The 26,557-nt window shown below is 33.9% G+C and overlaps 1 protein-coding gene across 3 annotated transcripts; it reads right to left on the reverse strand.

Moving 5' to 3' along the window:
• LOC130815371 (twinkle homolog protein, chloroplastic/mitochondrial-like) lies at window positions 1-26,044 on the reverse strand. Of its 3 annotated transcripts, XM_057681819.1 has the most exons (21): window positions 25,609-26,043; window positions 24,610-24,734; window positions 22,330-22,385; window positions 22,193-22,250; window positions 21,460-21,567; window positions 20,130-20,213; window positions 19,493-19,573; window positions 19,118-19,183; window positions 18,935-19,051; window positions 15,693-15,740; window positions 15,516-15,601; window positions 15,372-15,432; window positions 14,341-14,523; window positions 11,455-11,586; window positions 9,943-10,004; window positions 7,782-7,865; window positions 6,101-6,232; window positions 2,984-3,080; window positions 2,788-2,922; window positions 2,628-2,695; window positions 1-903 (listed from the first exon to the last, which is right to left on the reverse strand). In XM_057681819.1, the coding sequence occupies exons 1-21, from the start codon at window positions 25,955-25,957 to the stop codon at window positions 870-872; spliced, it is 2,166 nt and encodes a 721-aa protein (XP_057537802.1). In that variant the 5' UTR covers window positions 25,958-26,043; the 3' UTR covers window positions 1-869. The 3 variants fall into 3 exon arrangements, with proteins under 3 accessions (XP_057537802.1, XP_057537804.1, XP_057537805.1); XM_057681821.1 differs by lacking the exons at window positions 1-903; window positions 2,628-2,695; window positions 2,788-2,922; window positions 2,984-3,080 and adding an exon at window positions 3,088-5,158 and having other exon boundaries at window positions 25,609-26,044; XM_057681822.1 differs by lacking the exons at window positions 1-903; window positions 2,628-2,695; window positions 2,788-2,922; window positions 2,984-3,080 and adding an exon at window positions 5,168-6,004 and having other exon boundaries at window positions 25,609-26,044.
• Between the last annotated feature and the right edge of the window lie 513 nt (window positions 26,045-26,557).

The raw sequence follows: 26,557 nt of genomic DNA on the forward strand, positions 1-26,557 counted from the left end.
TTTTGGTGTTTTTTAGGTGTTAAATTGTGAATTGAATCAAGTCCATCAACTCAACCTCTTTGAGGCTAACATAACATGGTGACGTCACATGTAGCCAAACTACGAAATAGGAGAATTAGACTCCTAATATATGAAGTATTTAGTATTTTATTATTGAGTATACACATGTTGACTTTTATACTCAGTTTGAGCGTTTATCTTGACACTTGAGATGTACTATTAAACTATAAGTTATTTTTGTATTGATTTTATTACATGTTGAGATTATTTTTTAAATTTTATGACTTTTGATTTTCAGCTCATTGACCTCAATAAACACGGGTATAAAACTTTCGGTGTAATCAAGTACGGTCAAACAAATCGGCTTTTTTCAAACCCGACTCACAAACCTTTAAAAATGCTAAAATTTGCCTTGCTTTTTGACTAGAAATGGGATGGGGTTATATTAAAAGCCTTCTCTGTTGCTAGTGATTAGGTACATCTCCATTAGCTAAGTCTAGCTTCTCAAACGACGGATTTGATAGATTCATCTCAACTTGTTTCGAACGATTTACAAATCATTATATTTGGGCAAGCATCGATGGAAGGAAAACTGCCCCTTAGAAACATTGATACAACAATCTGTAAAAAAAAAAAAGATCCTTAAATACTACAGAAAAGTATGTTTCCTGTTATGCCTGCTCAGTTGTTTTGTTTCTCCCCTTTCGCTATTTACGTGCATCGTCGAGAAAACATTCCGTTGAATCTTCGTCAAATCTCCTTTCAAGTATATCTCCTTTGCCTACTTTAATTTTGTAGATAGCAAAAATGGAATTGAAGATTCCGTAATTTATAGCAACCAAAATTACAGCCCATGCTCACATGTGGATTCAGGTTTTTGGGTCAGTATATTCACCTGTGATTCTGCACCAACAAATCATGTCAATATCGTCATGATAAAAAAATAAAACGATGAAAGCATCTTTGTTATAAATAAAGCAAATAATATGCTCGAAAGGTGTAGATATCGTTTTTTCTTCCTTGCTTTCCTCGCCTAAGAAAATACTTGTGTTGAGAGGGAGGAGGTGTAAGAACAGAGCTTGAGACCTCGGATTCAGAAGGTCGAGCTCTTCACCACCTTGAAAAATGCATAATATGTAGAATACATACAAAGATGTATTTTCCCTAACAAGTGAACTATTTAGAAGAAACACTGCAACTAAGAAGAAAGGAGGAAATATAACATTTTTTATAAAGGCACATGAAAAGGTTAAGAACTAATATATAAGTGCTTTTTTAAATAACGATGACATATCAGATTGGAAAATAATATTCTACAAAACTTTTATTTTACCTTGAATATAGTCGTTAATGGAAACAGACAAGAAAAACTTGTTTTGATCGACAATGTAAACATCCATTAGATCCCATTTCCAACTATTATATAAACCTTACTATCATATCCAAAAACTCCATGATGAAATCGAAGTTTGGAAAATGGCTAGCCTTAGATCATGAAACCGAAAATCAGGAATAAATCAACTTTTGGAAGGACAATGTTGAGTAAACCATTGCCAATGGATATCGAAAGGTACACTTGCATGATTGCATCATAATGAAGAAAGCAGGTTTTGGTAGTGGTTCACTTTATTCTCTATACACTAATAAGTAAATAGAGTTTCTGGTTAGATTAAAAATCTTTGAATCTTGTGTCCAATTTTAATTGAATTTAAGTTTTTGATTAGATTTAGTTTCCATTTTTGCTGGATTGAACATAAGAGAATATATAAACACGATGAAGATTGCTTACGCTTGAAGATGAAGATTGCTGAAGGTTGAAGATGAAGACAAGTTTAATGGTCGAAGATGAAGATAGGGAGCGGTTTAATTTAGGGTGGATACAATCGTGACAGGCATATCCAATTCGACAGTGGGTGTGTATGGTTCTAAATACGACGTGGGCAAGCCGGGGGTATGAGAATTTCAACCGCCATGGTTGGTGGATAGGTGACAGCTATAAATATTCTAGATCAGTCTGTGTATGGGAGAGGGGATACTTGCACCCATCCATCCATTTCATCACCCCCACCAAACATGCTGATCTGCACATGAATTGTTGCTCACTTGATGAGCTAATATATAACTAAAACAGAATCAAAAATACCCTAAATACGACTACCAATAAAAAAATTCCCCAGGTCTAGTATCAAACTTGTTTTAAATCTGAAATACACCTTGACTAACTACAAAGTAAACCATAATCATGTTTCAATTAACTCAAAGCGCGTTAAAACTTTCAGATATCTCGATCATATGCCTTCCAAGAACCTTGGATAGAGCCCATACTACACAGCTCTGTTACATGTCAAATTGGTTATGATCTATGAAGAGGGTAAAGTTGCCTGACCATCTGAGAGAACTTAGAAGCCAATACCACTTTCACATTCTAGAAAAACACTAATGTAGGTTGAGTACTAGCATATCTGAATTGTGTCAAATATGGTTACCAAGACTCATAGCACCAGACACTTGCCATATTTGCTCTAACATTTTGAGCTAATATATTTTGATTCTATCTGTTCCTATCTTCCACACCAGAATAAAACCAGTTACTAATCCCAGAAATTAATTCTTGCATTGGTGATTACCTGTTATACGACAAGGAAGCATCACCAATTGTTCCAGCAACCTTATTCCGTACCTTCCTTACACAGATCTGCATAAATCAGGAGACAGGAGTCAGTGTTTTGGTAGCAAAGGCACCAAAATGCGAAAATCTTTCAAATGATGAGGATTAAAATTTGTTGCCTGCACTAAATCCATAGGACCAGCCTCTGGATCCCTGTTGCGATGTACTACTATCCCATTGTCACATTTGTTGATGAAATGTGCACTACCACTGATGTCATAAAGATTAGGAGCACCTCCAACCCAGTTGTGCAGCTGTTAGACACAGAAATCAGAATCGACACTCAATAGGAAAAAATGATTTATCTCCACCCACCTGTCTAGGATGTGCCACAAACCAAACATGGCAAGAATGGTGTTGAGCAAATCGTTTGATCATCGTGAGAATCTGGCTTACATACTCTGTTTCAGTCCTGTAAAAAATATTGCTTATTAAAATCCGTAACTTCAAGAAAGCATTTAAGTCAGCAAAAACAGATGAATGTCTCGCGAACTCCATATTAGCCACTACTGGAAGATGACCAATATCAAAAGCCATCAAAAAGACAGTGTCCAATTGATGACAAGATCAGTCCTCATGAGATACCTACACCCTCTGTCCTTTTCAATTTTCTGCAGTCCTCTTTCTAGTTATTCTTCATGAGATTGTCCCATTTCCCCTTTTGGAAAAATTCACATTTTTCTATCTCTCGCCTCTCTTGGGCCCACCCAACATGTTATGCTATTAAAAAAGCAGCATCAGGAAAAGGAAACCCAATACAGCAGATAATAATAGATCAATTACACGGTCTGCCCAATATGAAACACAGTATCATAGGTCTTTTGCAGATTATATACATATGTAAATGAAACCAGAACAGGGATTAAAATTTATATTTAAATTGGCACTTCTCTTCTGTTAGAGAAATTCTTGTAGCTTCAAAATGAAGCATTAAGAAAGAGCAGCCTGTTGGCAATTTGATGACACACTTAGAAAAAAAAAACATCGGATTTGAGGAATCCTTCCCTACCAGGTTTAAATTCTTTAAGAGATGTGTGCATAATTACAAGCTAGAGCAAAGTTGTTTTACCATAGTGCAAACATGTGGTAATGGTTGCAATCATAATAACGACACGGTTATGCGGTAACGGGAGTGATGCAATGATTGTAATGTCAAAAATCGGCCAAAAGCATGAAATATTCCTCTTAAGAAACATCAATTTAGTTTTTTGAAAAACCAATTTGGCCAATGTGATGAAATGCGGCCAGTTTTTGCGCTATGCAGTTACAACACATTTTCATTTTTAGTTTTATTTTGAAGATAAAATTAGGCTAGGGTAGCCAGAATGCTTGAGCTATATTACCCTAATCCTAAATTTGTAATTGGACAGCATCGTTAAGCTTCACAAGAATGAACACGTGCTTAGAGCCCACACAAGGCCCAAAGAAAAGGTGTGCATCTATCAACTAATATAAGGTGCAATTTCTTTAAATTTAGTTTTTTTTCACCCCTTTTTTTGCCATTTTCAAAACTCCTATGAACTTTCTATAACAGAAAATTAAAATTCAAGCAAATATAAGCAAAAGTGAAGCAACAATAATGTAATAGGAGTAAATTCAAAGAAATGGGGATGAGCCACACTCGCATCAGATTGAAGTTAGTTTGGCCAGCACTGGCCTCTCATCTTGTTACAGTGTAATAATACAAGTTGGACAGTGGCCTTCTTATAATGTCTTCTTTAACTGTTTTAAAAGGATATCACATTGTTCGGCCTCATTCTTAAAGTCAGGTAGTTAGGGGATTAATTGAATAATTCTAGCCAGTTGTAATGAATTTAATTGCTGCCGATGTTTTGCTAAATGGCATGTGTATTAGTAAGTAATTGTCCTAATTAGAATCCTAATTTACTGAAAGCCGTTTGGTTTTGGTTTATTCAATTATTTCATTTTCGTTGATTTGATGTCCACATTAATTACAGAAAGAAATCAAATGCCATCTTTAAAAAATAGAAGACGAAGGCAAGTGATGGGTTCTTCCCCATGTAATCTGAATAAAGAAACCTCCTTATAGAATTGTTTCGGTAGCTACTCTCTTATAGTGAGGAAACAAGGTTACGCGCTAAGCACATCTGTTTGAAGTACAGAGGCAACCAAAATGTGCCAACCCAGCGGCACCCGTTTTGAGCGCTTTCATCATCTTAAATCATGAGACAGTAAAGTATTTAGCTTCTTAATTTAAAGGAAAAAGAATTTTATATAATTGAATCTGCACAGCTAAAACACTCCAATTCAATCAAAAGCCCTCAAATGATTCAATCAAACTGGTTCAAATTTAACCCCAAATCTAAATTTCTTATCTGACAAAGAAAAAATCTAGATTGAAAATTAGGGTTAAGAATAAAGATCTAATAGCAAGGCCAGCTGTGACAGAAAGTGCATATCAGGTGACTTTTCTTTTCTTTGTAAATCTGCTCTCCTTTTGTCCTCCATCTTCTCTTCTTCTACTATTAGCTGTATAATGTTTGTCAGTAGTTTCCTAGTTAGATTAGGCTCATAAAGTAGATTAGGCTCATAAAGATAATATTAAAACAACACTTTGTTTTGAGAGAATTGATGGAAAAGGAAGGAGAGGGATTAGAAGGGATATAATTTATTTTGCTTAGATACGAATTTTAAAAGGAAGGGGTTTAGAAGAATACGAAGGAAAAAAGTTCCTTAATTTTGTTAATAACCAAATCTCTTCAAATGTGGAAAGATTTGTAAGAAAAATACTATTTCTTTTCCTTTCCCTCCTAAACCAAACAAGAGAGACTTCCTCTATTGTTCTCTCCCCTTCCTTTACCTTCCCTCCCTTCCCCTTCCCATCCTTTGCATTTCCTCCTAAATTGTTATCCAAACAAAGTGTAAGGGTGAACGTCGCGAACAGTCCCAATTTTAGGTTTTCCAAAATTTTCCGTGTTCAAGATGATTTACTATTCAATTCAATGAAGGAAAAGTGGTATAAACATGAGTAAATCCAAATTTATTTTTCGATTCTTGGTGATTTAAATCATCAAGAATCTTATCAATTGCTTACCAAGCTCAAAAGGCAAAACAGAAATTAAAATGTCCAAAAAAACACAATCTCACTGTACACAACCTCACATTAGAGTGGAGAAAATCAGAGGAAAAGTTAGATAGCTTCGATGGACTGGAATGTGTTAAGCAAGCAAAATTTGATGACAAGAGAAAAAAAGAGATTGAAGAGAGAGGAACGGCGAGAAAGATACCGGAGATAAACAAGAGTAACAAATAGCTTCAGCCTTGTAGACAAACCGAACCCAATGCTCACTCCTATATCTACATTTTCTGAGCTATCTAAAAAGTGGTTTCCAATTTAAGCAGTGAAGAAGAAACAAAACTAGACTATTGACAACATGTAACTTTTGGATGACCAGGGAAAAAAAACCTTACATGCTGGGGAGACGCTGATGGTCAAGCTCGTTGTACGGATCAATTACTAGTCCACGCACACCATGCCTCAAAACTGCAGCTTTTGCAAGGTCAAGGACCCATTTGATGTTGGGAAGGCTATCATTCTCACACCTGAATAACAGTCAATAAGTCAGCGCAGCAGTAGATGACAGCTCCAATTGTGTCCACAACATAGTCATAAACCAAGGATGCTATAAACGAACAAATAAACATCCTAAATCATGATTTTTTCAATAGTTTACATTATAGATGGACTAAAGTAAAATGGCTATCAAACCTCATGCACTTTTTATTTAATTAAAGCTACACTTGGTGTTTCAAAACCAAGGGTCAATTGATAACAACCGCTTCAGTTTACATGAGAATGCTTGCGTACATCTGATCCTCCTTTCCCTGCCTTAGAATAGGGACAGTTTGCAGATATTATTTGACTACAAGGGCACTACAAAGAACGAAAAACTTAATGTATGCCAAGTTGAAATCATAGTGTAAAATGCAATTTTTGGTCGCGACTGCAGTAACGGTGTTGTCGTACCATCAAGATCGGCCAAGACCGTGAAATATCATTTAAATCAGTCAGCAACTTAGTAAATTCAGTCAAGCTAGCCATCTGTTGCATGGTTCTAGTATTCCGCTCCTCCAACATATGAATCCTCCTTTCCTCCAAACTCTCACCCATCTTATAATGTACAAAATAAAAGACAAACTACGAAAATTTGAAAAATCAAAATTTAAACTTTACGGACAGAATTACACAATTCAAGCTTGAGCGGAATCTTGTTGGCTTATTCATGCGAAAACCTATGAGGAAATACACGATCTAGCTTCTTCTTAATGCATTGAAAATGGATATGATGTGTCCGAATGTAATGTGTAAACCTTTGTGATATGATCTCTCAATCCAAGTCTTCTTTCTGAAACTAAAAACAGATATATCTAATTGCATAGAAGGTGTTGAACAGGTTTTCTTGTTAGGTTAATATAGTCACCAACAGGTTCTCAATTACTGATATCTTATGTTGGTCTTCCTTCTAGTTGTTGTGATCCAAGTAGGAGGTGCACTAGCATTATCTAAGGTGATGACCTCATGTTGAGGTAGGTAAAAACCCAGTCAATGGCATTTTTGTTCCCTCAAATTAATATTGAATGATATTTTTCTTAATATTAAACTTCATAATAAGAGAATGGATTTGAAACTTGTGTGTACAAAATGATTTTCCAATCCAATTATATTATTTTCTAAGACTACTGTCAAACATCAACATTCACGGGAAGAAGTTGGAATTGTTTAATTTTCTAATTTTTGGCAGTTTGTCTCTCTTGTTTTTCTTGTATTCTAATATTCCATGTTAGTGGTCATTGGGACCGTAGAATGAGGTTCATTTAGCCTATAATGAGTAAAGTGGGATTATGAGTTAAACCCTTTCAATTTCAGTTGGTTTAAATTTTTTTTAAGGATTTGACTTGGATTAATGAAGTTGTATAGACTTGTTTAATCTGTATTTAAAAATTTTATTGTTCGTTTAGCCTTACAATTGATTAGGACTTAGTTCATATTTTTCCATAACAGTGTTTTTAAACATTAAACTGAATTATGGGAGTTTACATGGGAACACTACTACATCAAACCTAATGTTGAAGTGAAGATATCGAATCGTACCGTATAAGATGAAATGTATCGTCGAGCCATTTCTTTCCATGCTCCAAGTCTTCTCTAGACATGCGCTCAAGAGATTCAGCATATCTGTGTCAACACATACAACAGAGTGCAAAAGCAACATTATTCAAACTCCAAAGGAGGTGGAATCAACATTTGTGGTAAATTTCTTTTTACAACTTACTTGAACGGTTAAGCCTAATATCTACTTTATTCACAAAGTAAGCAAGTAAAGAAAGACATAAATTTCACACAATAATCGCAACAAACAAAAGCTGGTATCACACACACAACATATGCTAGCCCACGGGCCCCACAAACACACTCACAAATGCATAAGGAAAAGAAACAGATTGCATCCATCCACACATGATTTAGAATTAATTTAATCACCAATGTAAAACCTTAGTTGATACAACAACAATGTCAGAACCTTAATTCCCAAAATATTGGGACAACTACATCATGAACAAATATATCACTTCCAATCATAGTACAAAGACAAGGCTGTTTTGCGATCCGGGAGTGTGGTAGAAAATTATAGAATAAAGAAAATCACAGATGGAGGTGGTAGAAAATTAAGGAATATGAAGGAACATGGATTCCTCTACTCCATTCACTTCGATTTTCTTCCACCTCCATCTCTAACTCCAAACCTTTCTCATTCCTTTTCAATCCCGATCATCTTCGGTCATCGTTACCCTCTTTTTAAGTCCCTTGATTTCTAACTTTCTATCCTCATTATCTTCAAAAGGCTGTTCATTTTAATAAAATTAAATGAAATTTTGCCAAATTTAAGAGTATTCACTAGAATCGAAACGTATTGCTAGGGTAAGATTGAAACAGAAGACATCAAGCTTTATTGGCAGACCTATAGTCATTTCTTAATTCTTACCGCAGTTTATTGCCTCCTTCATATTCCTTTTCAATCCCAAATCATCGTTACCTTTTTTTTTAAGTCCCCTAATTCCAACTTTCTATCTTCATTAAAATTCCCATCATAACTTCAAAAGGCTGTTAATTTCAAAAGAATTAAATGAAACTTCGCAAAATTTAAGAGTTTTCACTGGAATAGAAATGCATTGCTTGGGTAAGATTGAAACAGAAGACATCAAGCTTTATCGACACACCTATTGTCATTTCTTACCGCAAGTTTATTGCTACTGCATTTCTCTGTTTTTTTAGCTTACATATTTGTAGGATATATTGATCGATGTTGGACAAAGTGTAGGCTTTCATGTAACATGGCAAATTATGTAAAACCCGTTCGGCACCTTCAAAATATTATTAAAACCTACCCAATTTTATTGATGCGTTTGGATGCTTCATTATGATAAGCAGATAGCACAATCTTTATACTGCTTTATATTCTTCCAATGATGTACATCCTCTGGTTTTCAATTATCTAACATTTCCGCCCTAAACGCTATTCCACACAGCACTTTGATCATTTATATCCTCACTTGTATACAACTAAAAGTTATTAAAAATTGATCATTATCTGCATTGAGAAAAATCTAACCTAACCCCACTTGAATATGCTTTTGTAATAATTTAGTGAGAATAAATGAGACAAGATTGGAGAGGAATAGTGCAAGCTATACAAATGTTGCAAGTAAACAAAAAAGCATTGCACATCAGACTTCAAAGAGAGTAGTTTAGTGAAACAAATCCCTCCCGCCTCCTTATCCCTCATAAGAAACTCATTGTAGCACTCCCTCTAATCAAAATAAACTATTTCATCCAAAATATAAGACGTTCAATAAGATCAATGCATCATTAACTACCCTTTGTTAACATTAATACCGCATTGAAAGTCATTTACTATTGTCCATAAATACTTAATGCCACTATGCAATGGCATATTGGCAATGCTATGTAAATCAAAGTTAACTTACTTTATAATATATAAACCTAACTTGATGGTAAAAATCAATACTCATAGAAAATATGTTAAACAAGAAGATTACTAGATAAGCCATCTCTAATAGAACCAAAGAAACAAAGTCCTAACAGTAAGCAAATGTATTCATATATAATATCTTCGTTCTCCTCCTTATCCACACCTCCCCTTCCCCTTAAAACAGAAAAAGTAGTACGCCTCAATTGAACAATCAACTCAAAATTTAGCAAATTGACAAATATCAAATGAGCATTGAATTACCTAACATTAAAAAATGGTTTTTTGATATGCTTCTCCAAAAGTTTTCTTGCATGTTCACGGACCTAAATCAAATCAATCAAACATTAAGAAATAATAATACATGTCAAAATTATACATATGATTATCCGAAATAATCAAACATTAAGAAATAATCATATCAATTCTTCAATAGTAAACAAAAAGTCCAGCACAACTTAAAAGATAAAGTGGGAAAACTATCTCCAGGAGCTGCATTCAAAACACATTTGAACATGAAGAGATGGCACAAATGGAAGCATGTAAAATGACTTTTATCTTTCAAAATAAAGTAAATGAAATCATTATGGCAGTGGAAAGGGAAAGAATCTCCAGATTATGTATCCCAACCAAACTTCAGACATGAATAATAATCTTGACAGACTTCTTAGTTGATAATTAGTGGCAAATCTGGACTTTATATTAAGTGGGTTCCAAAGTTAAAATCAAAGTCAAAGTCAAGTTCAAAATCGGTGCATAGTACATTTAAATATATCAACCTTAACAGCCTGATAAACTCAAATAATTACCTAGAAAAACGTAATCTATGAATTAAGTTTCTTCTATTGATAATCGTCGTGGACGAGGAATCATCTTCCGACTTCTGATTTTGTTTGGCCATTTGTGTGATTAGAGTTTTACTAATTTATAATTATAATAATAATTCCAAAAAATAAGTGTTTAAAGCTAACAACAATCGATTAAACACCTTCAAAGAAAAGTGAAAGAAAATGATTTGATTTTATTTCAATTTTCTTTTTATCAATTTTTTTTATGTGTAATTATATTTCTTTAAAATTTATGATATCTTTCATTTAGCTCTAAATTAGATAAAAAAAATTATGAAAATAAATATTACATTTTTGGGGCAAATATTGTAAATATGGGCTAAAAAGATTTTATAATAAATATTGCTCTCTTTAAACTTTACTACTAAGTGAAAATTTTATAAACCAAATGGGTTTCAACTAACAGATTAGATTTAATGCAATCCACCTATGGCTTTAGTAACAGTACAATAGGAAGCAAGCAAGACTACTTTGTCCTAATAAAGAACTCTACAAATGATCATACATATCATCATTGAAATGAAAAGCATATCCATCACAATGCAAAATATGAGACGCCTCGCTACTACATTGTAAAGGTTTTTGAGGATAATGCGGCCGCAACATATGGAACGGTAATCGCAAAACCAATCGCATTGACCACGAAAGTAGATTTGCGATTGTCATCACAACTGTGACGGCATTTTGAGAGTTTGCACTATGATTAACATCTAAAATTCCGTATATGGGACTAAACATTCAACTTGCTCCTAATGCGTACAGATTAAAGATCAATAATAGTTTCTTCAGCAAGAACAAAAAGAGTTTTGTCTAGAAGCATTTTCATGGGTAGAAGTCTTAAAATCACACATAAATTGATAGTAATAATCTTGTCATCCCACCACTATGTTTATCCATGGGTGCAGAATCCGTTATAAGCTACTGATACCTTGTTCTCCATTGAGCAAAGGGCAAACTTCCAACCAACACTTTCGTTTAGGTTGCACAACAAAGCATCTATCCATTCACTCTTTCCTGAGTTAGGAACACCGGTCACAACTGTCAACTCACCAGGTACAACCTGTCCAAGCATGAAAGCCATTAGAAATTACAATAAATCTGATACACCTTATCAGATGAGTCATGACTGCAACAAAATCACCAACCGTTGATTGAGAGTTTTTAAAACAGAAGCTAAAGCCAAAAATTGCCAACTGACTTGTTTTGTTTTTGTAATTTTTTTTAAATCTGTGGTTAGAAATGTGAGTGGTTAGAACTGGGCTTAAAATATAGATATCCCAAAGCCCAAAATCTAATAGTACTAATCAATTAAAATATAAGTATCATATAAAAACAAGAATAAAAACCCTAATAAAGGGACTAAAACAAGTATGGCGGCTAACAGCTAACTGCAGCTGCTTCCATCTTCATCAAGAAAGCTCCCATCTACCATTGATGATAAGTTCTCTTCTTTTCTTTTTCCTTTTCTCGTCTCCACCCTGTTTTCTTATTTCTCTTTGATTTTTCTGGACTCTTTACATTCCTTTCAAGGCTAAAAATGGATTGTTATTGATATCACGTTCTGGATCGCATACCCAAGCGATACAAATTGTGAATGACCCGTGAATCGGGTTGAACGATTGAGATCGCGGTTCGCAGGCTAAGGCATTGATCCTGGATACACTGGTCTCATGTCTAACTTCCCACAATACACTCATAGTATTAAAAGGCGTAAGGTGCACCTAGGCGCAAAAGGGTGCTAGAGCTTAAGTGCTAGCTTTTTGTAATTTATGCCGATAAAGAAAAAAATTTATTATTGATTATAAGAAGAGGGTACAAGAAGGGATGAGGCATCCTTGAAGCTCAAAAGAATTACAATAAGGGGTCGACTGGATAAGTTGTACTAGAGGGAAAATAATAATGCGGTAAATTTTTCTTACATAGATGATTGGATCGAGGAGAAATTTTCTTTGAGTACTTTATTCTCCAAGAAGGGAGTAAATATTTAACCTAGGGGGCCCAAAGGTAAATATTTCCCTGTAAATGTTTTCCTAGTTCTTCATTCCACCTATCATCATCTTCACCCAATTCTTCCTTCCATCAACGATTATTGAAGCTCTTCTTCTCTCTTCCATCAAAACATTCATTTTCAAGACTAAACAAGCTGTTTTCACAAGAATTTCAAACCCTAAATTCCATCCTACAAAACTAAAATTTCTAAAAAAAACAACTTATTTGAAAAAGAATTTCTAACCAAATTCTTTCCTTTTTAATACCCCAATTTCAAACCCTTCACTATAAAGCTTGTGATTCCTTCAAATGAAAACGAAGGGTATCTAACAAGATGATTTTCGATGTTGTCATACTTGAACTCGAATCTGGTTTTCTGCAAGCTTGATGATGACAATACTGTAAAGATGAGGTAGAGGAGCAAGGGTAAAGTTGCAATGTGATGATAATGTTTATCATGCTTGAGTATTTAAAGACGGAATTGCAAGATTAAGGTGGAGGGGATGAATGAGTTTTTGTGACAGAGAAGAGACTTCAGTGTCACTGAAAAATACCAAACTAACCAAAAAATCACCCATGTACAATATTACTCCTCATAGTAGTCTTTTGGACTAATTCTGTTAGAAAAAATTATCCCTTAATCAACTCCTTGGATCCAAGAATGCCCTAAGAAAATTCAATCACTCGCACAAAGGTCTTCTAACAAATAATCAAAAACAAACCATTAGACGTTGATCAAATTGAATCTCTCCCAGACTACATCTAACAAAAAAATCTATCCTTGAACATTCTTCAATTTCTCTCTATCCGAATTGCCCAAAGCAAAGATGCTAACATTTCCATGTGGCTAAGGTGGCTCTTAGATCCAAAACCAAAAAATCTCATTTGAAGCAAGGCTTACCTCGTTAACGACGCTAAATAATTTGCTCCCTCTCCCTAGCAAACATGCAGAGGAGAAACAAGTGATCATTATTGTCTAGGCTGTTAAGAGCACAAAGTGCACCATTGTGGATTAATAAATAATTGAGGGCATCGATTTTGAAGATTCTCCAAGGTGTTCAATTTGCCTAAAGATGCAACCTTTCAGCTAGTAAGGCGCAAGTTTTGCTCAAAAGTTTATAAAACAATTTTAAAGCATATTTGATACTTAAAACAATATTAGATTCATATCATTGTTGCATAATAGATCTAAAACATTTGTTATTATTCCATCAAGCCACTAATATATTGCAATACTTAAACCCACATTCTAAGGCCTTATCTCCGATTGTCCTCTATCAAATTGGTATCACATTATTAAATATCGATGAGGAAATTGAAAAAAAAAAACTCTTAAACTCTCTTTAAACCAGACAAAAGCACTTTCCTTTTTGTTCTCTCTTCGAATAAAGCAAAACCCTTTTGCTTTAAATGTTCAGTAACATACTATTATAAAAAAATTCCCCAACAAAAACCAAAAGCGGAAGAAAAGAAAGAAGCGGAAGGCGCAACAAAGCGCACAAAAGTGCAAACTTTATGTATCTTGCTGAGCCCAACTAAGAGAAGATTTTTCCATAGCCTCACTTGGTGCCCCACGCGTGTTTTAGAAAACTAAGATTACCCTTGAGAATATCATTAGCTAAAACTAATATGAATCTAATGTTATACTTATCATTAGCCCAAACATATAGGGAAAATGCAAAGAGCAGCACACACACATATGACCATTATGTCGATTATTTACGCTCTAGCAACCCTTATAAGAGGGAATTTTTAATGTTATAATCATGAATTAGTAAGCTTATTATGATTAGTTATAGCACAAGAAGTCATTGAAAACGCTTACATTGTAATATTCATCCAAACTCCTCCAACCAGTTGAAACACCAAGCTCATCACCAAGAGCCCTATCGTAATATGCATCAATTTCATTAAAGTAGTCTCTGAAAGTAAACAACCCACTAATTGGATATGGCTCAGCATTCTCAACTGTTTCTTTGAGCTTTTCTGGCCCCAAATACATAAGTACCTGTGAGCAACTAGTACAAGGTTAGCAATTTCTACAATAAAGGAAGAACAAACAAGGAACGGAACAACTCGGTTCCTTATAAATTACTTTTCTAGGGATTTCAAAACTCATGGAAGTGCCTTTTTCCATTGAGGCCAGCAAGTCAAGTTAAATATTTGATTCTTTGTGGACAGATAGGACAAAGCAAATAAAATACCAAGATTGGATATTGTTAGTATGAACAGGCAATTTTTTTTAAGTAAATAACTGAAATAAATCGCAGTAGTGAAACACCACTTGCATAACACCTCCTGGATCAATATTCTATAAATGCAGAAGAGACCACAACTAAGATTATCCAAAATCGCAATGAAGGAATTTACCCACACATCTAAAAGATACCATGTTTTATTCATACTCTAAATCTAACCTTGTAGAGCACACATACAGAAAAAAGAAAAGATAAATCAAAAACCACTGTACTAATTACATTGACCAGCATATCAAGATTTCAAATGCGTTTTCTTCCTATTGAGAGTTTGAGACTACAAGTATGAATATGTGCATTTTTTATGGCTTAGTTTCTTCGATAAATCATGAATATGCATTTTTGATCGATGCTTGTCCGTGTACCCTCTTTTTGCATTCTCTTCAGTTTTTCCATTTCTATCAAACATAGCCGTTGTACAGCATAAATGAAGTCAATGTTATATTAAGATATAAATCATCACATATAAAAAAATCAGTTCAAATTTCCAAGCTGAAATGCACATCTCATCAGGACTTAAATTTTGATAATCAGAACACTTCACAGTCTAATCTTTGCATAGATCCACCACAACCAACAAGAATTTTCCACGAATTATAACCTCGTTTGCGTCCTTCAAGTCCTCATATGCATTTTTCTTTGGCCACTTGACTCGCCAGCATCTGCGGCTTACATAGAAAGGTCAGATAACGTAGAACCCTAAGCAGTTGGCTAACAAGGAAACTAAAATGTCAAGAATTTTAACCTTTCTCTTCCTAGACGGCGAGCAAGCTCCTCAGACAATGCTTGTCCAGGAGCATCTGCATCAGTTGCTAATATTATTCTAGAGGCCTACCAAGATGAAGACGCATACTGTTATGTCTGCTTAGTTTTCAATCAATGAATGCAGGTAATAAAAAAAAAAAAAAAAAGCAATACCAACCTTATCGAAGTATTGCTTACAATTCCACAAATACTGATACTTTGTGTCCTAGCTTCAAATAAACGTAAGGAAAATAAATCAGATAAAAACTGTATCTTAAAAAAAATTCTTATTAGACATATCAGAAAATAAATACCCTTAACATTCATTATTTTATCAAGAAAAAATCATATAGTATTTGTAACTACAAGTGGACAACTTTAGGGACAAATACAAAAAAATAAAAAAATAAAAAAAAAAGAAGGGAGATTTAAGCTACATAATGTAAAATAATCAGATAGTGTAAAAAGCTCACATGAATGGCAGCTGGAATAGTGGCAAGGGATTCTTATTGTATAAGATTGTCACGTAAGTCTGAAGTTTGAGGACTCTTAAAGGCTACAGCTTCTTCCTCTATGTTTCTACTTTGTACACCCCCACCCCATCCCTTTTACTTCTCTCAATATAGAAGAGTTCAATACCCCATTTAGCCCCCCTTCAATGTGATAATTCATTCGCTATAAGATTCTTTCAGTCAATTATAAGAATATGAAAGTTAAATAAATAACATAAATAATGCTCTGCTTCTACTGATTAAAAAAATCCAATTCATTAAAACTCAAATTCCTCATCTACAGTTTTCAAAGCTCGTATATATCAAGATACATATACATACCCTTGAAAATTCATCATTCAAAAATACATGACATTCATCATATACAACAATGCAAAACCTTGGTCCCATGTAATGAAGTCCACTACATAAACCAATTATCTACCCCTAGTAATCATACACATAAATTCCCTTCCATGGATTCCTATCTCTTTTGTCTCCCATATCCCTACTCCTTCCTTCCAAATCATCTTTGGCCTCTTTTTTCCTTCTTTGAAAACACCTAAGTTTCAACCTTCCACCTTTTTCTAGGGTTGTTTTTGTCCTTTGTGACACATGCCCAAACCAACAAAGATGATTTGTTGACATTCATTAAACATATATATATATATATATATATATATATATATATATATATATGGATCAATTACTAATTACAGTCTTGAAGTTTAATCATTTTAAAATAAACAGCTTTGAAGTTTTATTTTTACAAACAACCTTCAAATTTTCAAACACGACATCGATATAGCCACTTCACCGGATGACCTGCTAAATGACCGTTGACCAAGATAAATGACCTTTAACTTTCAATTAAATTCATTAATCTAACCTAATTTACCCAATTACCCCAATTAAACCTTTTTTCCAAACTTCTCTCTACCCCACCCCAACACCACCACTTCCACTATTCCCCCACCCAAACACCATCACCACCCCAACCTCTCTCTCTATCCGTCATTCATTTCTTGAAAAACATCAAAAGGTTCTCGAGTCATCCGCTCCAATTCCTCTATTGCTTCAGAGAATCCTTCACTCATTTCATCCTTATCTAGCTTTACTCCTAACTGGAAGTATAAATTCCACAGTTGTTAAAAACCTCTTTAATTCTTTAGCTTTACTTCTAACTGGAAGTATAAATTTCAACTTCTTTTCTCTTGTTTGAGTAAGAAAAACCCTAAAACATGCTTCAATCCTCAAATTTTGTTGTTGATATAGAAGACGCCATTAGAGTTGATTTTCCTTGAGGTTTGATGGCATAATTTTTGACTAAAACACCAAAATCACCCATAATTGCTAAAATTCTCGGATAAAATTAGGATTCCATTGAGTTGATAGTGAAGTGAATTGAAAATATGAATCGTGTCGATGGCAAATTAAAGAAGAAAAGAGGAAATTGGGTATGTGTAAAAATGTGTAGGACAAAATGACATGAATTGAAAAAACAAGAAAGGAAGAAAACAAAATAAGTAAAGGAAAATGGAAATTGGCTCGAATATAAGGACAAAGGAAGCTAATGATAAATGATTAGTGGTTAATGGTTATTGCTTCTTAGTAATTACACCCCACAATCTTATAAGAAAGAGAAAGTTTTGTATGTTAGATCTATATTCTCTGGAGTGCGTGAGTTTGCTCGCCATGGAAGACTTCGTCGATGGTTTAAGAGCAGCCACTAGCCAGCCTAATAGAGTACATGTGAATGTAATTTATCATGTGGTGGTGGTGTTGGGGTGGGAGAATGATGGTGATTGGGGAGGGTTAGAGAAACGTTTGGGAAAAAGGGTTTAATTGGGGGTAATTGGGTAAATTAGGTTAGATTAATGAATTTAATTGAAAGTCAAAAGTCATTTACCTTGATCAACAGTCATTTAGCAGGTCATCCGGTAAAGTGGTTACATCTATGTCGTGTTTGGTAATTTGAAGGTTGTTTGTAAAAAAAAACTTCAAGGCTGTTTATTCTAAAATGACTTAATCTCAAGGTAGTAATTGGTAATAGATCCTATATATATATATACATATATATATATATATACATATATATATATATATATATATATGAACCGTGGGAACCAATCTCTCCGATAAAAAAGTGTTACTTTTTCACATAAAAGTTGTTACTTTTGCACAAAAAAATGTTACTTTTGTTTTTAAAAAAATCTGGTACTTTTTAGCAAAAAGTGTTACTTTCAGAAAAAAATATATAAATACAAATTAACACGTTTTTTTCGAAAAATAACACCTTTTTATGTAAAAGTGACACCTTTTTGTGAGTTTTTTTCAAAACAGTTTTCATTTCAAAACCATATCCATAAATTTGTACAATTAACTCCAACATGTTTTGACACAATTTCTTTATAGCAACCATCAAATCAAAAAATAGTAAACATATAATAAAAGGAAAAGGGCAAAATCAAGATTCTAGAACACGAACACTTGAAAACTGCCAGCATGTTTCTTCAGTGCAATAACTCAACTCTAGCAATATGTTCCAAAAATTAAAATCCTAAAACTAGGTTTGGAGGACCACTAGTTCCTAAGCTTAGTCATAGTGCAAAATTCCAGATGTGATGACAGTCAGGAAACCATTGTCACTATCAATGTGGGTGGTTTTTTTATCACAAACTATTTGCTGACACGGTACCCCCAAAAAACATTACAAAATGATGGCGCTCTGTGGATGCAACCGATATTTTGCACTGTGACTAACAAAGCAATCAGTCTAAGAAATAGACGATGAGCTTCCTACTTTTCTAATTAATTGCAACAATATAAACTTCAGGAGGAGCTGAAATCCTGGACCTTCTTTAAGCTTCTCCATCCAAAATAATCAAAATAGAGATGAAATAAGCAACGGAAGTCAAAATGCACCAACCTGATCAGGAGATGGAACATCCTTATCCGAAACTCTAGATGGTGCGCCATCAGGCACACTAACACAATTACGGAATCCAGCTTCTTCCATGGCGAGCTTGTCCATCTCACCTTCAACCTGCCGTAAAATTTTAGACAAGAACAAACTTGAACAATAATCTTGAAAGATGGAAAAGGTACTCACAATGATGATATCACTTGCATGCAATATATCATCCAGCCCATAAAATATCCTTTCAGTATCAGTTTCCTAAACATCCATAGAAGACAAACATATCAACCAACAAAGTTTTGAATGCCACAACAAAAGATCGACTAAAGCATCCTTATCATACAAAACGCTACACTAAAAACATTCAAGAGACTCAACAATGCATATCAACTTCTTGTAAGAAACAGAGGCCGATATCCAGTCCGCAACATAAGAAAACTTTGCCATAAATGTTGGTGGGAGAAATTAAAATAAACAAAAATGAACTCATGCATAAGCCTAAAATAGTCATCACAATACGATGCTTTATGCGCTATAAAGCTAACAAATGCATATTAACAGTCAAACCTGCCAAAACTTCTTCTTGACATCACGATACTTGCAGTTAACTAGAACTCCACTTCGCCAATAAGTAAATGCAATGACCATCTGATGAAAGAACATATATATTAGACAGAGTATCAATGACCACTAGGCTGTTAAAAGATATCCTACAATATCAACAGCACAAGTGTTAACAAAAGATTCTATTATTAAGCCCACTACCAAATGCATCATCCATTCCTCATCTTACAGTTAAATTTATAGAATATTATACGGAAAATCAATCACCGCCACCAAACATTGCAAACATCACTTCCTAACCATTTTACTAATTTCGTTCCACTTGAAACACTACAAATACATTCAAACATGAAAATACCATATGAGCACGAAGTCCTCTTTTAGTACAATCAAGCATTTCGCATGCAAATCAAATCGAGAAGAATAGAAAATAATGTAAGCATTTGCACAAAAGCACCTTTTAGAACTTTTGTTCTCCATCCCCCCAATTTTCCATGACAAAAGAGCCAACAAAAAAAATGTATTTGCTATGGCATGCAGAAAATAAATTTTGATACTGTACTACATTGAAAACAGCATAATCAAAATAATTAGCAGGTTATAGAAACCTTATTAATTAACAGATCAGCGGAATGCGTACCTGGTAACCATCTGATTTCTTCATAACATTATTTCTCCTCAATGTCTCAGGAGTTATCATTCTCTCTGCAAAATATGACAGTAGCTGAAACAAAAGCACCATAAAGTATCAGCCAACCAATGTAGAGGCAAGCAATTGTGAGTAAAAAAAGCCCTAAAATCTTCGACATGAAGGAAAATATTTATACAAATACCAATAAGTAGAAAACACAAACTGGAGAGAAGCTTTCTTTGCTCATGAACCATCATCAAAATCCAGCCGTTAATACTCAATAGCGGACAAATCAATCTTTGGAACAGTTGACTTCTTCATATCTATACTATTTGTCCCATTTGGGATATGTGACAGTCACTCTTAGATTGTATTTTATTATTAATCTAAAGTTAAAGACTAGTCAAGTAGAATCTTTTTTATTCGACACAACGTAAATTTTCTTATCAATGTTTTTTTTATTTTTAAAAGTGTACAATTCGAGATATTAAGAATTAAATTAGTGTTTTGGCAAGCATCCCAAATGAGACAAATACTCAAGATAAGAGGAAGTATCTTAATGTAAATGAGAAATGAGAGACGAGAAGCGTTAGTTTAGCAATTTTATTCGCGTTTATGAACAGTATGAAATGTGGAATGGGTCATAGTTTAACGTTTAGCGCTTTGATGGTTTGCATCATGCATGGTAAGAAGTTGTTCATTCAGAAACGCAAAGAAGCATTAATAAGAAAATTCTTTCTCCATCGGCTAAATTCCAGTATGGCAACATTTGGATACTTTACTTACATAAATAATGGAGAACATACAACCAAGCATTTCAAATTTAGAAATACAAAAGGATAAATTGAATTTCTTATAAGAAAAGAGCGTTTTCCTTTGCTTCATGACAAAGCTCCAGTAGGATACTATGGCCCCCATATGCATCATCCTTAAAGAACAAAGCAAGAGATGGTTTCAAAAAATATGATTTTACGGTCTAACATTATATGAGCTTCAATAAGAATTGGAATTAAATACACACAGCAATTTTGACAGCAATTTTACATGACAATATGAAAAGAAATTTAAGAATAATATTTTTATGGTAATATAAAAACTAATATTATCAACTCTTATGATAGAAAAAAATCATTAGTGCAAAGAGCTTTCGCTGTGACTTGTAACAGAAACCATCCCTGTATTACCATGCAAATTATAATTCAAATAAATGAAGAATGAATTACATGATTCCATTGCATAAGTAAAGGCATACTGCCTAAGATGCTTAATGCTATTAAAAAAGAACATTTATAGAACACAATACTTGATGCAAAAACAATTCTGAAGAAAGAACACTTACCACATCGCAAAGTGGCTCTAGACCAAGACTCTTCTCTGTCAGTTCTCTTTTTTCAGCTTTTATAGTTCGTTTCAACTTCCCACGAGACAGCCGTACATCAGCTTTAGCCTGTAAACAACATGCACAGTGTTACTAGCAAAAAAGTTGCCGGAATTCATAGCTCCTACAAAATTTTAAAGAAAAATAAAGCAAGATGAACTTTTTATCTCTGATCAGGGTTTCTCGTCGACTAACCAAAAGGAATAATTAAGACATCAATCAAGTGCCCAAGAAAAGTTACACACACAAAATAACCCTATGAAGTTGGACTATGATATATGTTCCTCATTGACTAAACAGATGGTATAAGACCTCAATTCAAGAGCCTCAGAAAGTTGCACTCACAATATAGTTGTATGAAGTTGTAAAAAATATACATACGACAAAGGAGTAAAATATTCAGCATTAAGTCGGAAATATCAGGCAAAACCATAAATAATTAGACATTTCTTTGAATTTGCCTCATTGCTTTTGAGGGCTTTTCTGAAAAAAAGGGGGGGCACATTCAAAGGAATGGAGGAATAATTCAAGTTTAGAAATGTGAAGTGTGAACAGAGAGTGTAGACATGTCAAAATAGAATAGAGGAAAAGATGCATGCATGGAGGACATCAAGATGTTCAAGAAAAGTTTTAATTCATATAGCATGCAACCAAGAATAAAATCAAAACTGACATTAATGGACAAAGGTTTTACCATTGTATTGCCCTGCCAACCACATTTTCCACGAAAACAAAGCCACACAGCGGAGTTTCTGCAAAAAATAGAAGCTTTTAGATCCAAAAACATTTGGAAAACATAGGACACAACTTTACGGCCCAGAAGAAACATACCCATCTTCACTTATCCGCAAAGACAAGGAACGCTCACCCGAATCACCACCAGCGCACTGCAAGAATAAGGATTGTACAAGTGACTAAGACTTACATAAAAACTGCAGTTCCAAACACTCAAAATATCAAACTTCGGAATAAATACCAACAGAACTAAAAGACAAGTGAGATTCATAATGCCTAAATTCAAAGATTCTTCATTCAACAATGCCAAACTCCCAATATTTTAACATAAATGGCAGAATTGAAAGTAAAAACATTCAACACCTAATTTTTAGAGTGTTTTACAAGATAAACAAATTCTTGGGGTGTAGAGTATATCATCGAATTACAGAATGCCCAAACAATGTATAAGTCAATATTCTCAATTTCAAAACTAAGGAAAATGTAATTTTAATAAAAAAAGATGGAGATTGATCAAGTAATGTCAAACTTATCCTTCGACTATATCTTCTGTTATCTTCTATACAACAACTTATTAGTTACTACAATTTACAAGGTTAAGATTGTTTATATCCACCCTTTAAACCTCACATAGACGGAAGCTACTTGGCATTGGGGAAATGGCAGGTTGTGTGATGGTGTGTTATATCATCTTTCATCCAAAAAACAAGAACGCCAAATGCCAATACATGAATCAAAACAAGTCAACGTGAAAGTTTAACGGCAATAAAACTTATACTTTATTCAGCTCTACCATATAATAGTCTATGACTGAGAAAATCATTTTCAACGATCATCTCAATACATCATCCTCTTCCATTACTTCCTTATTTATTGGCATATTTCCTTGAAAATTCCAATTCTTCACGTCTATTTCACTCATATTATTGTAGTCTACATTTTCGTTTTTTAAACTCCTCATTACATCCACTCTTCTGACGCTGACTTTTTTGTTCTTCCCACATTATCAAATCCCAAATGGTATTCTGTCATTTTGTCTTCTAATGGCTCCAAAAACCTTTTTTATGTCTCGATTTTAAATTAAATCATTTTGGATATGTCCACTCATTAATTTTAACATACGCATCTCTGGTGCCCTTATCTTCCTAAAAAATCTCTTCTAAGAACACAATTTAACACATAGTAGATCTCATGGCATCTCTACTAATCTACTTTGTATCATACATGCAAAACAAGTTAGTCTTATGTTTATGTTTTCACAAACATATAACAACGATAAATACTTCCATGACCATTACAATTCAACCATTCCAAGATGAAAATTTTAACTCACATCCAATTCTTTTATTTGATCTTGCATCCCTAAAACTAATAAGATTTGCTCATTTGACACCAACTTTGTGCCTTTGAGAGATGTGGTGCATTGCTTCAAGAATAGCCTAGGAACCCTTGTATAACTTAACACTACACCCTCAAAGGTAAAGCATAATTCCCTTTCTCATTTGACTCCACATTCTAAGGATATGGCTCTCATCCACACATTTCTCCCACTTCCCTATAAATTATTTTTTTATCTCATTTTCTCCCTTTCTTTAGTTAGCAAAAGATTTGTATTTGTAGCAAAAGTCAAGGACTGAAGGAGTATTTTTTTTTCATTTGCAGTCTTGAAACTGCAAAAACATGATGTTAGTCTAACACAAAATTTAAGTAATGATAAGTGTGTCTTTCTTTTACTTGAATATAAACCAATATCAAACAACATATAGGATAGGAAGACCAAACATGCAAGGTTTGTTAGGAAGAATTCAATAAGATATTAATGAAACAAAAAAAAAAAAAAAAAAAAAAAAAAAAAACTCCCACAAACCAACAATGACTGAAATTAGCTAAAACTTAAACAACAATTGGAAGACACAGAATAACACCAACTGCAACCAATTTCAGGCCCTTAACGACAAAAAAAATGTCAATGTCTTGATATACAAAAGTTCAAAGTTGTTACATATGGTTCAATAGAATCACTACATTACGGCGTTGATTGTTAAATATCATCAAAAGAAACATTAAACCTATCAGTGTATATAATTGAATGAAAAACTATTACGACGATACCAAAGCCTTGTCCCAAAAATTGGAGTCGACTACATGAAGAAACAAAATATTTTTAGTGCATGTCCACACAGATAGGGATGAATGATTTCCATAGTTTTAGTTGATAATAAAGGGTCAAAGAGTCATTCATGTTTGAGTGTTAAGTATCCCCATTTAAAGGTCAAATAAAGAGATAGAGCAAGTGGCTGAATTTCAAAATACAAAAAACAATGAAAGGAAACTAAAATAAAGATTAAATAAGCAATAACTAATTGAAATAGTTACCATGGGACATAATAAACTACAGTGTTGGCCGGGCATGGAGTTGTGACCTTCAATGCCAAGTTCTTCCAACTTCTTCAGCAATACACTCAGTCTAGAAGATTGTAGAGTTAAACCTTTAGGAGATTCTACAATGGAAAAAAAAAAATCATTGATAGAAAACGACACATGATCAAGGGCTATTCTTGAAAATTGGTTGATTCCAACGACTTCCTAGTAGCTACGATCTTTAATAAGACGGAAAAGGCTTCCTTCAGTCCTAAGCATGTCATGTCACTTGGAAGTGATCTACAATTGTACACTTACATGTTAATTGGTTATTCCATGCAAGATGGAATGATGTATTGCTGGTCTAAATTTCTAATTTAAACTATTGAAGTGTTGGAATGTTCTTCATATTACTTGATGTTTCTTGAAACTTTTTGAACTGGCCTTGAAGAGTTCTTTACATGGTGCGAACATACCCTCTACATTCAATATCAATTTGGATTAGGATTTGTTTTTTAGGTACATAAAATATTATATTCACCAAAAGAAAACCATATACAACTCATTCCAAATATGGTTTCTTGTAGGATAACTATAACATCTAAGATTGTTACTAGTGAATGCTTGGACTTTGAAATTGTTTTCCAATATTTCTTAATAGCTTCAGTTTGAAACTTGATTAGTACTAGCAAGCTTATTAATTTTGCACATCTTTATATAAATTTTACATATTTGAAAGGGTTTCAAAATTTTATCTTGCCCTTAGGCCACCGAATTCTCAAAACGGACCTCGTTCATAATTTTAGATAATTTTAAGCTAAAAAGCCGATTGCCTTCACACCAGTAGATAATAATATCCATCTGCAAAGTGTTCGACCCAAAATCCAAGAGCCTCGAATAGTAATTTACTTTACTTCTCTAGTTAAATTATTCACTTTTTTATCCTCAAATTTTTACTAAAAAATTGTACGTAAAGAAATAAACCCCTCAAAAACCCCAGGACAAATTCCATACCTGAATTTCTCTTTAAATTTTCCACAAGGATAGGAGGTCGGGCTTGACTTGGAGTGGGCGTTCGTCGAGATGGAGTAGCCTGGTCATGGCTGCTCTGCAACGAGGTTTCCATGCTCGAATTAGATGCGGAGCTGCAACAGCAGCGCAACGGTCGAGTAAGGTTGATTTTAATGGCCGCCATTTTCGTCGGCGGCAGCCACAGCTTTGTTGGTAAGACTAGAGATTGGTGGTAATGGAGGCGGGGCAAGCATGCGCATATGGTTGCGTAACCAGTAATTACCGACCTCATGGTGTTGTCAATTCCTGAGTTTTGAATGTGAGTTAGCTCCAATGGCAGTCTGGTTTTCATAGATTAACGCAAGTTTATTTATGTCACAGTTGGGTTGAAGAGAAGAATGCACGTCCATTAGGTTTTCATGTCGATTGCGTCACTAGTCACTAGTCACTACTCCCTTTGACATTATTCTCTTCTATTCGTTTGAAACTGTTTCATTTGCTTTATACATTTTATCCAATATACTTATTCAGTCTTTAATATCTCTAAAAAATTATAAAAGTTTGATATAGATAATCCTTATATTGAAACAATCAAACAAGATCCCACTTAATTATATTTTAACTTATACTTCCTCCGTTCCGTTTTAGTCGCTACATTTGCATGGGCACGGATATTAAGAAAAGTGATTGACCTACACTATAGCTGATTGTTTACTTTATAGAGTATAGTATTTTATTATTTTAATTGAAAAAGAAAAAGGAAAAATAGATTGTTAGGTTACTTTATAGAGTATAGTATACTATTTTATTATAGAGTATAGAGTATAGAGTATAGAGTAGGATAAAAATAGGGTAGGTAAAACTTTAAATGATTGTTTTATTACTAAAAATGGAAATATAGCATGTAATATGAAATTGCCAAAAATAGAAAATGTAGCGGATATTATGGAAC

The sequence above is a fragment of the Amaranthus tricolor genome, chromosome 6 (assembly GCF_026212465.1).
Source record: "Amaranthus tricolor cultivar Red isolate AtriRed21 chromosome 6, ASM2621246v1, whole genome shotgun sequence".
Taxonomy (NCBI): domain Eukaryota; kingdom Viridiplantae; phylum Streptophyta; class Magnoliopsida; order Caryophyllales; family Amaranthaceae; genus Amaranthus; species Amaranthus tricolor.

What these genes read in the sequence shown, in the direction of transcription:
- LOC130815371 (XM_057681819.1), bottom strand. Translation starts at nt 25,957, where the DNA reads ATGAAAACCAGACTGCCATTGGAGCTAACTCACATTCAAAACTCAGGA. An exon ending in TCAAGAAGAAGTTTTGGCAG is followed by an intron (nt 19,184 to 19,492) that starts GTTTGACTGTTA and finishes ATGGATGTTTAG; the next exon opens with GAAACTGATACTGAAAGGAT. An exon ending in AAACCATTTTTTAATGTTAG is followed by an intron (nt 7,866 to 9,942) that starts GTAATTCAATGC and finishes GTGTTGACACAG; the next exon opens with ATATGCTGAATCTCTTGAGC.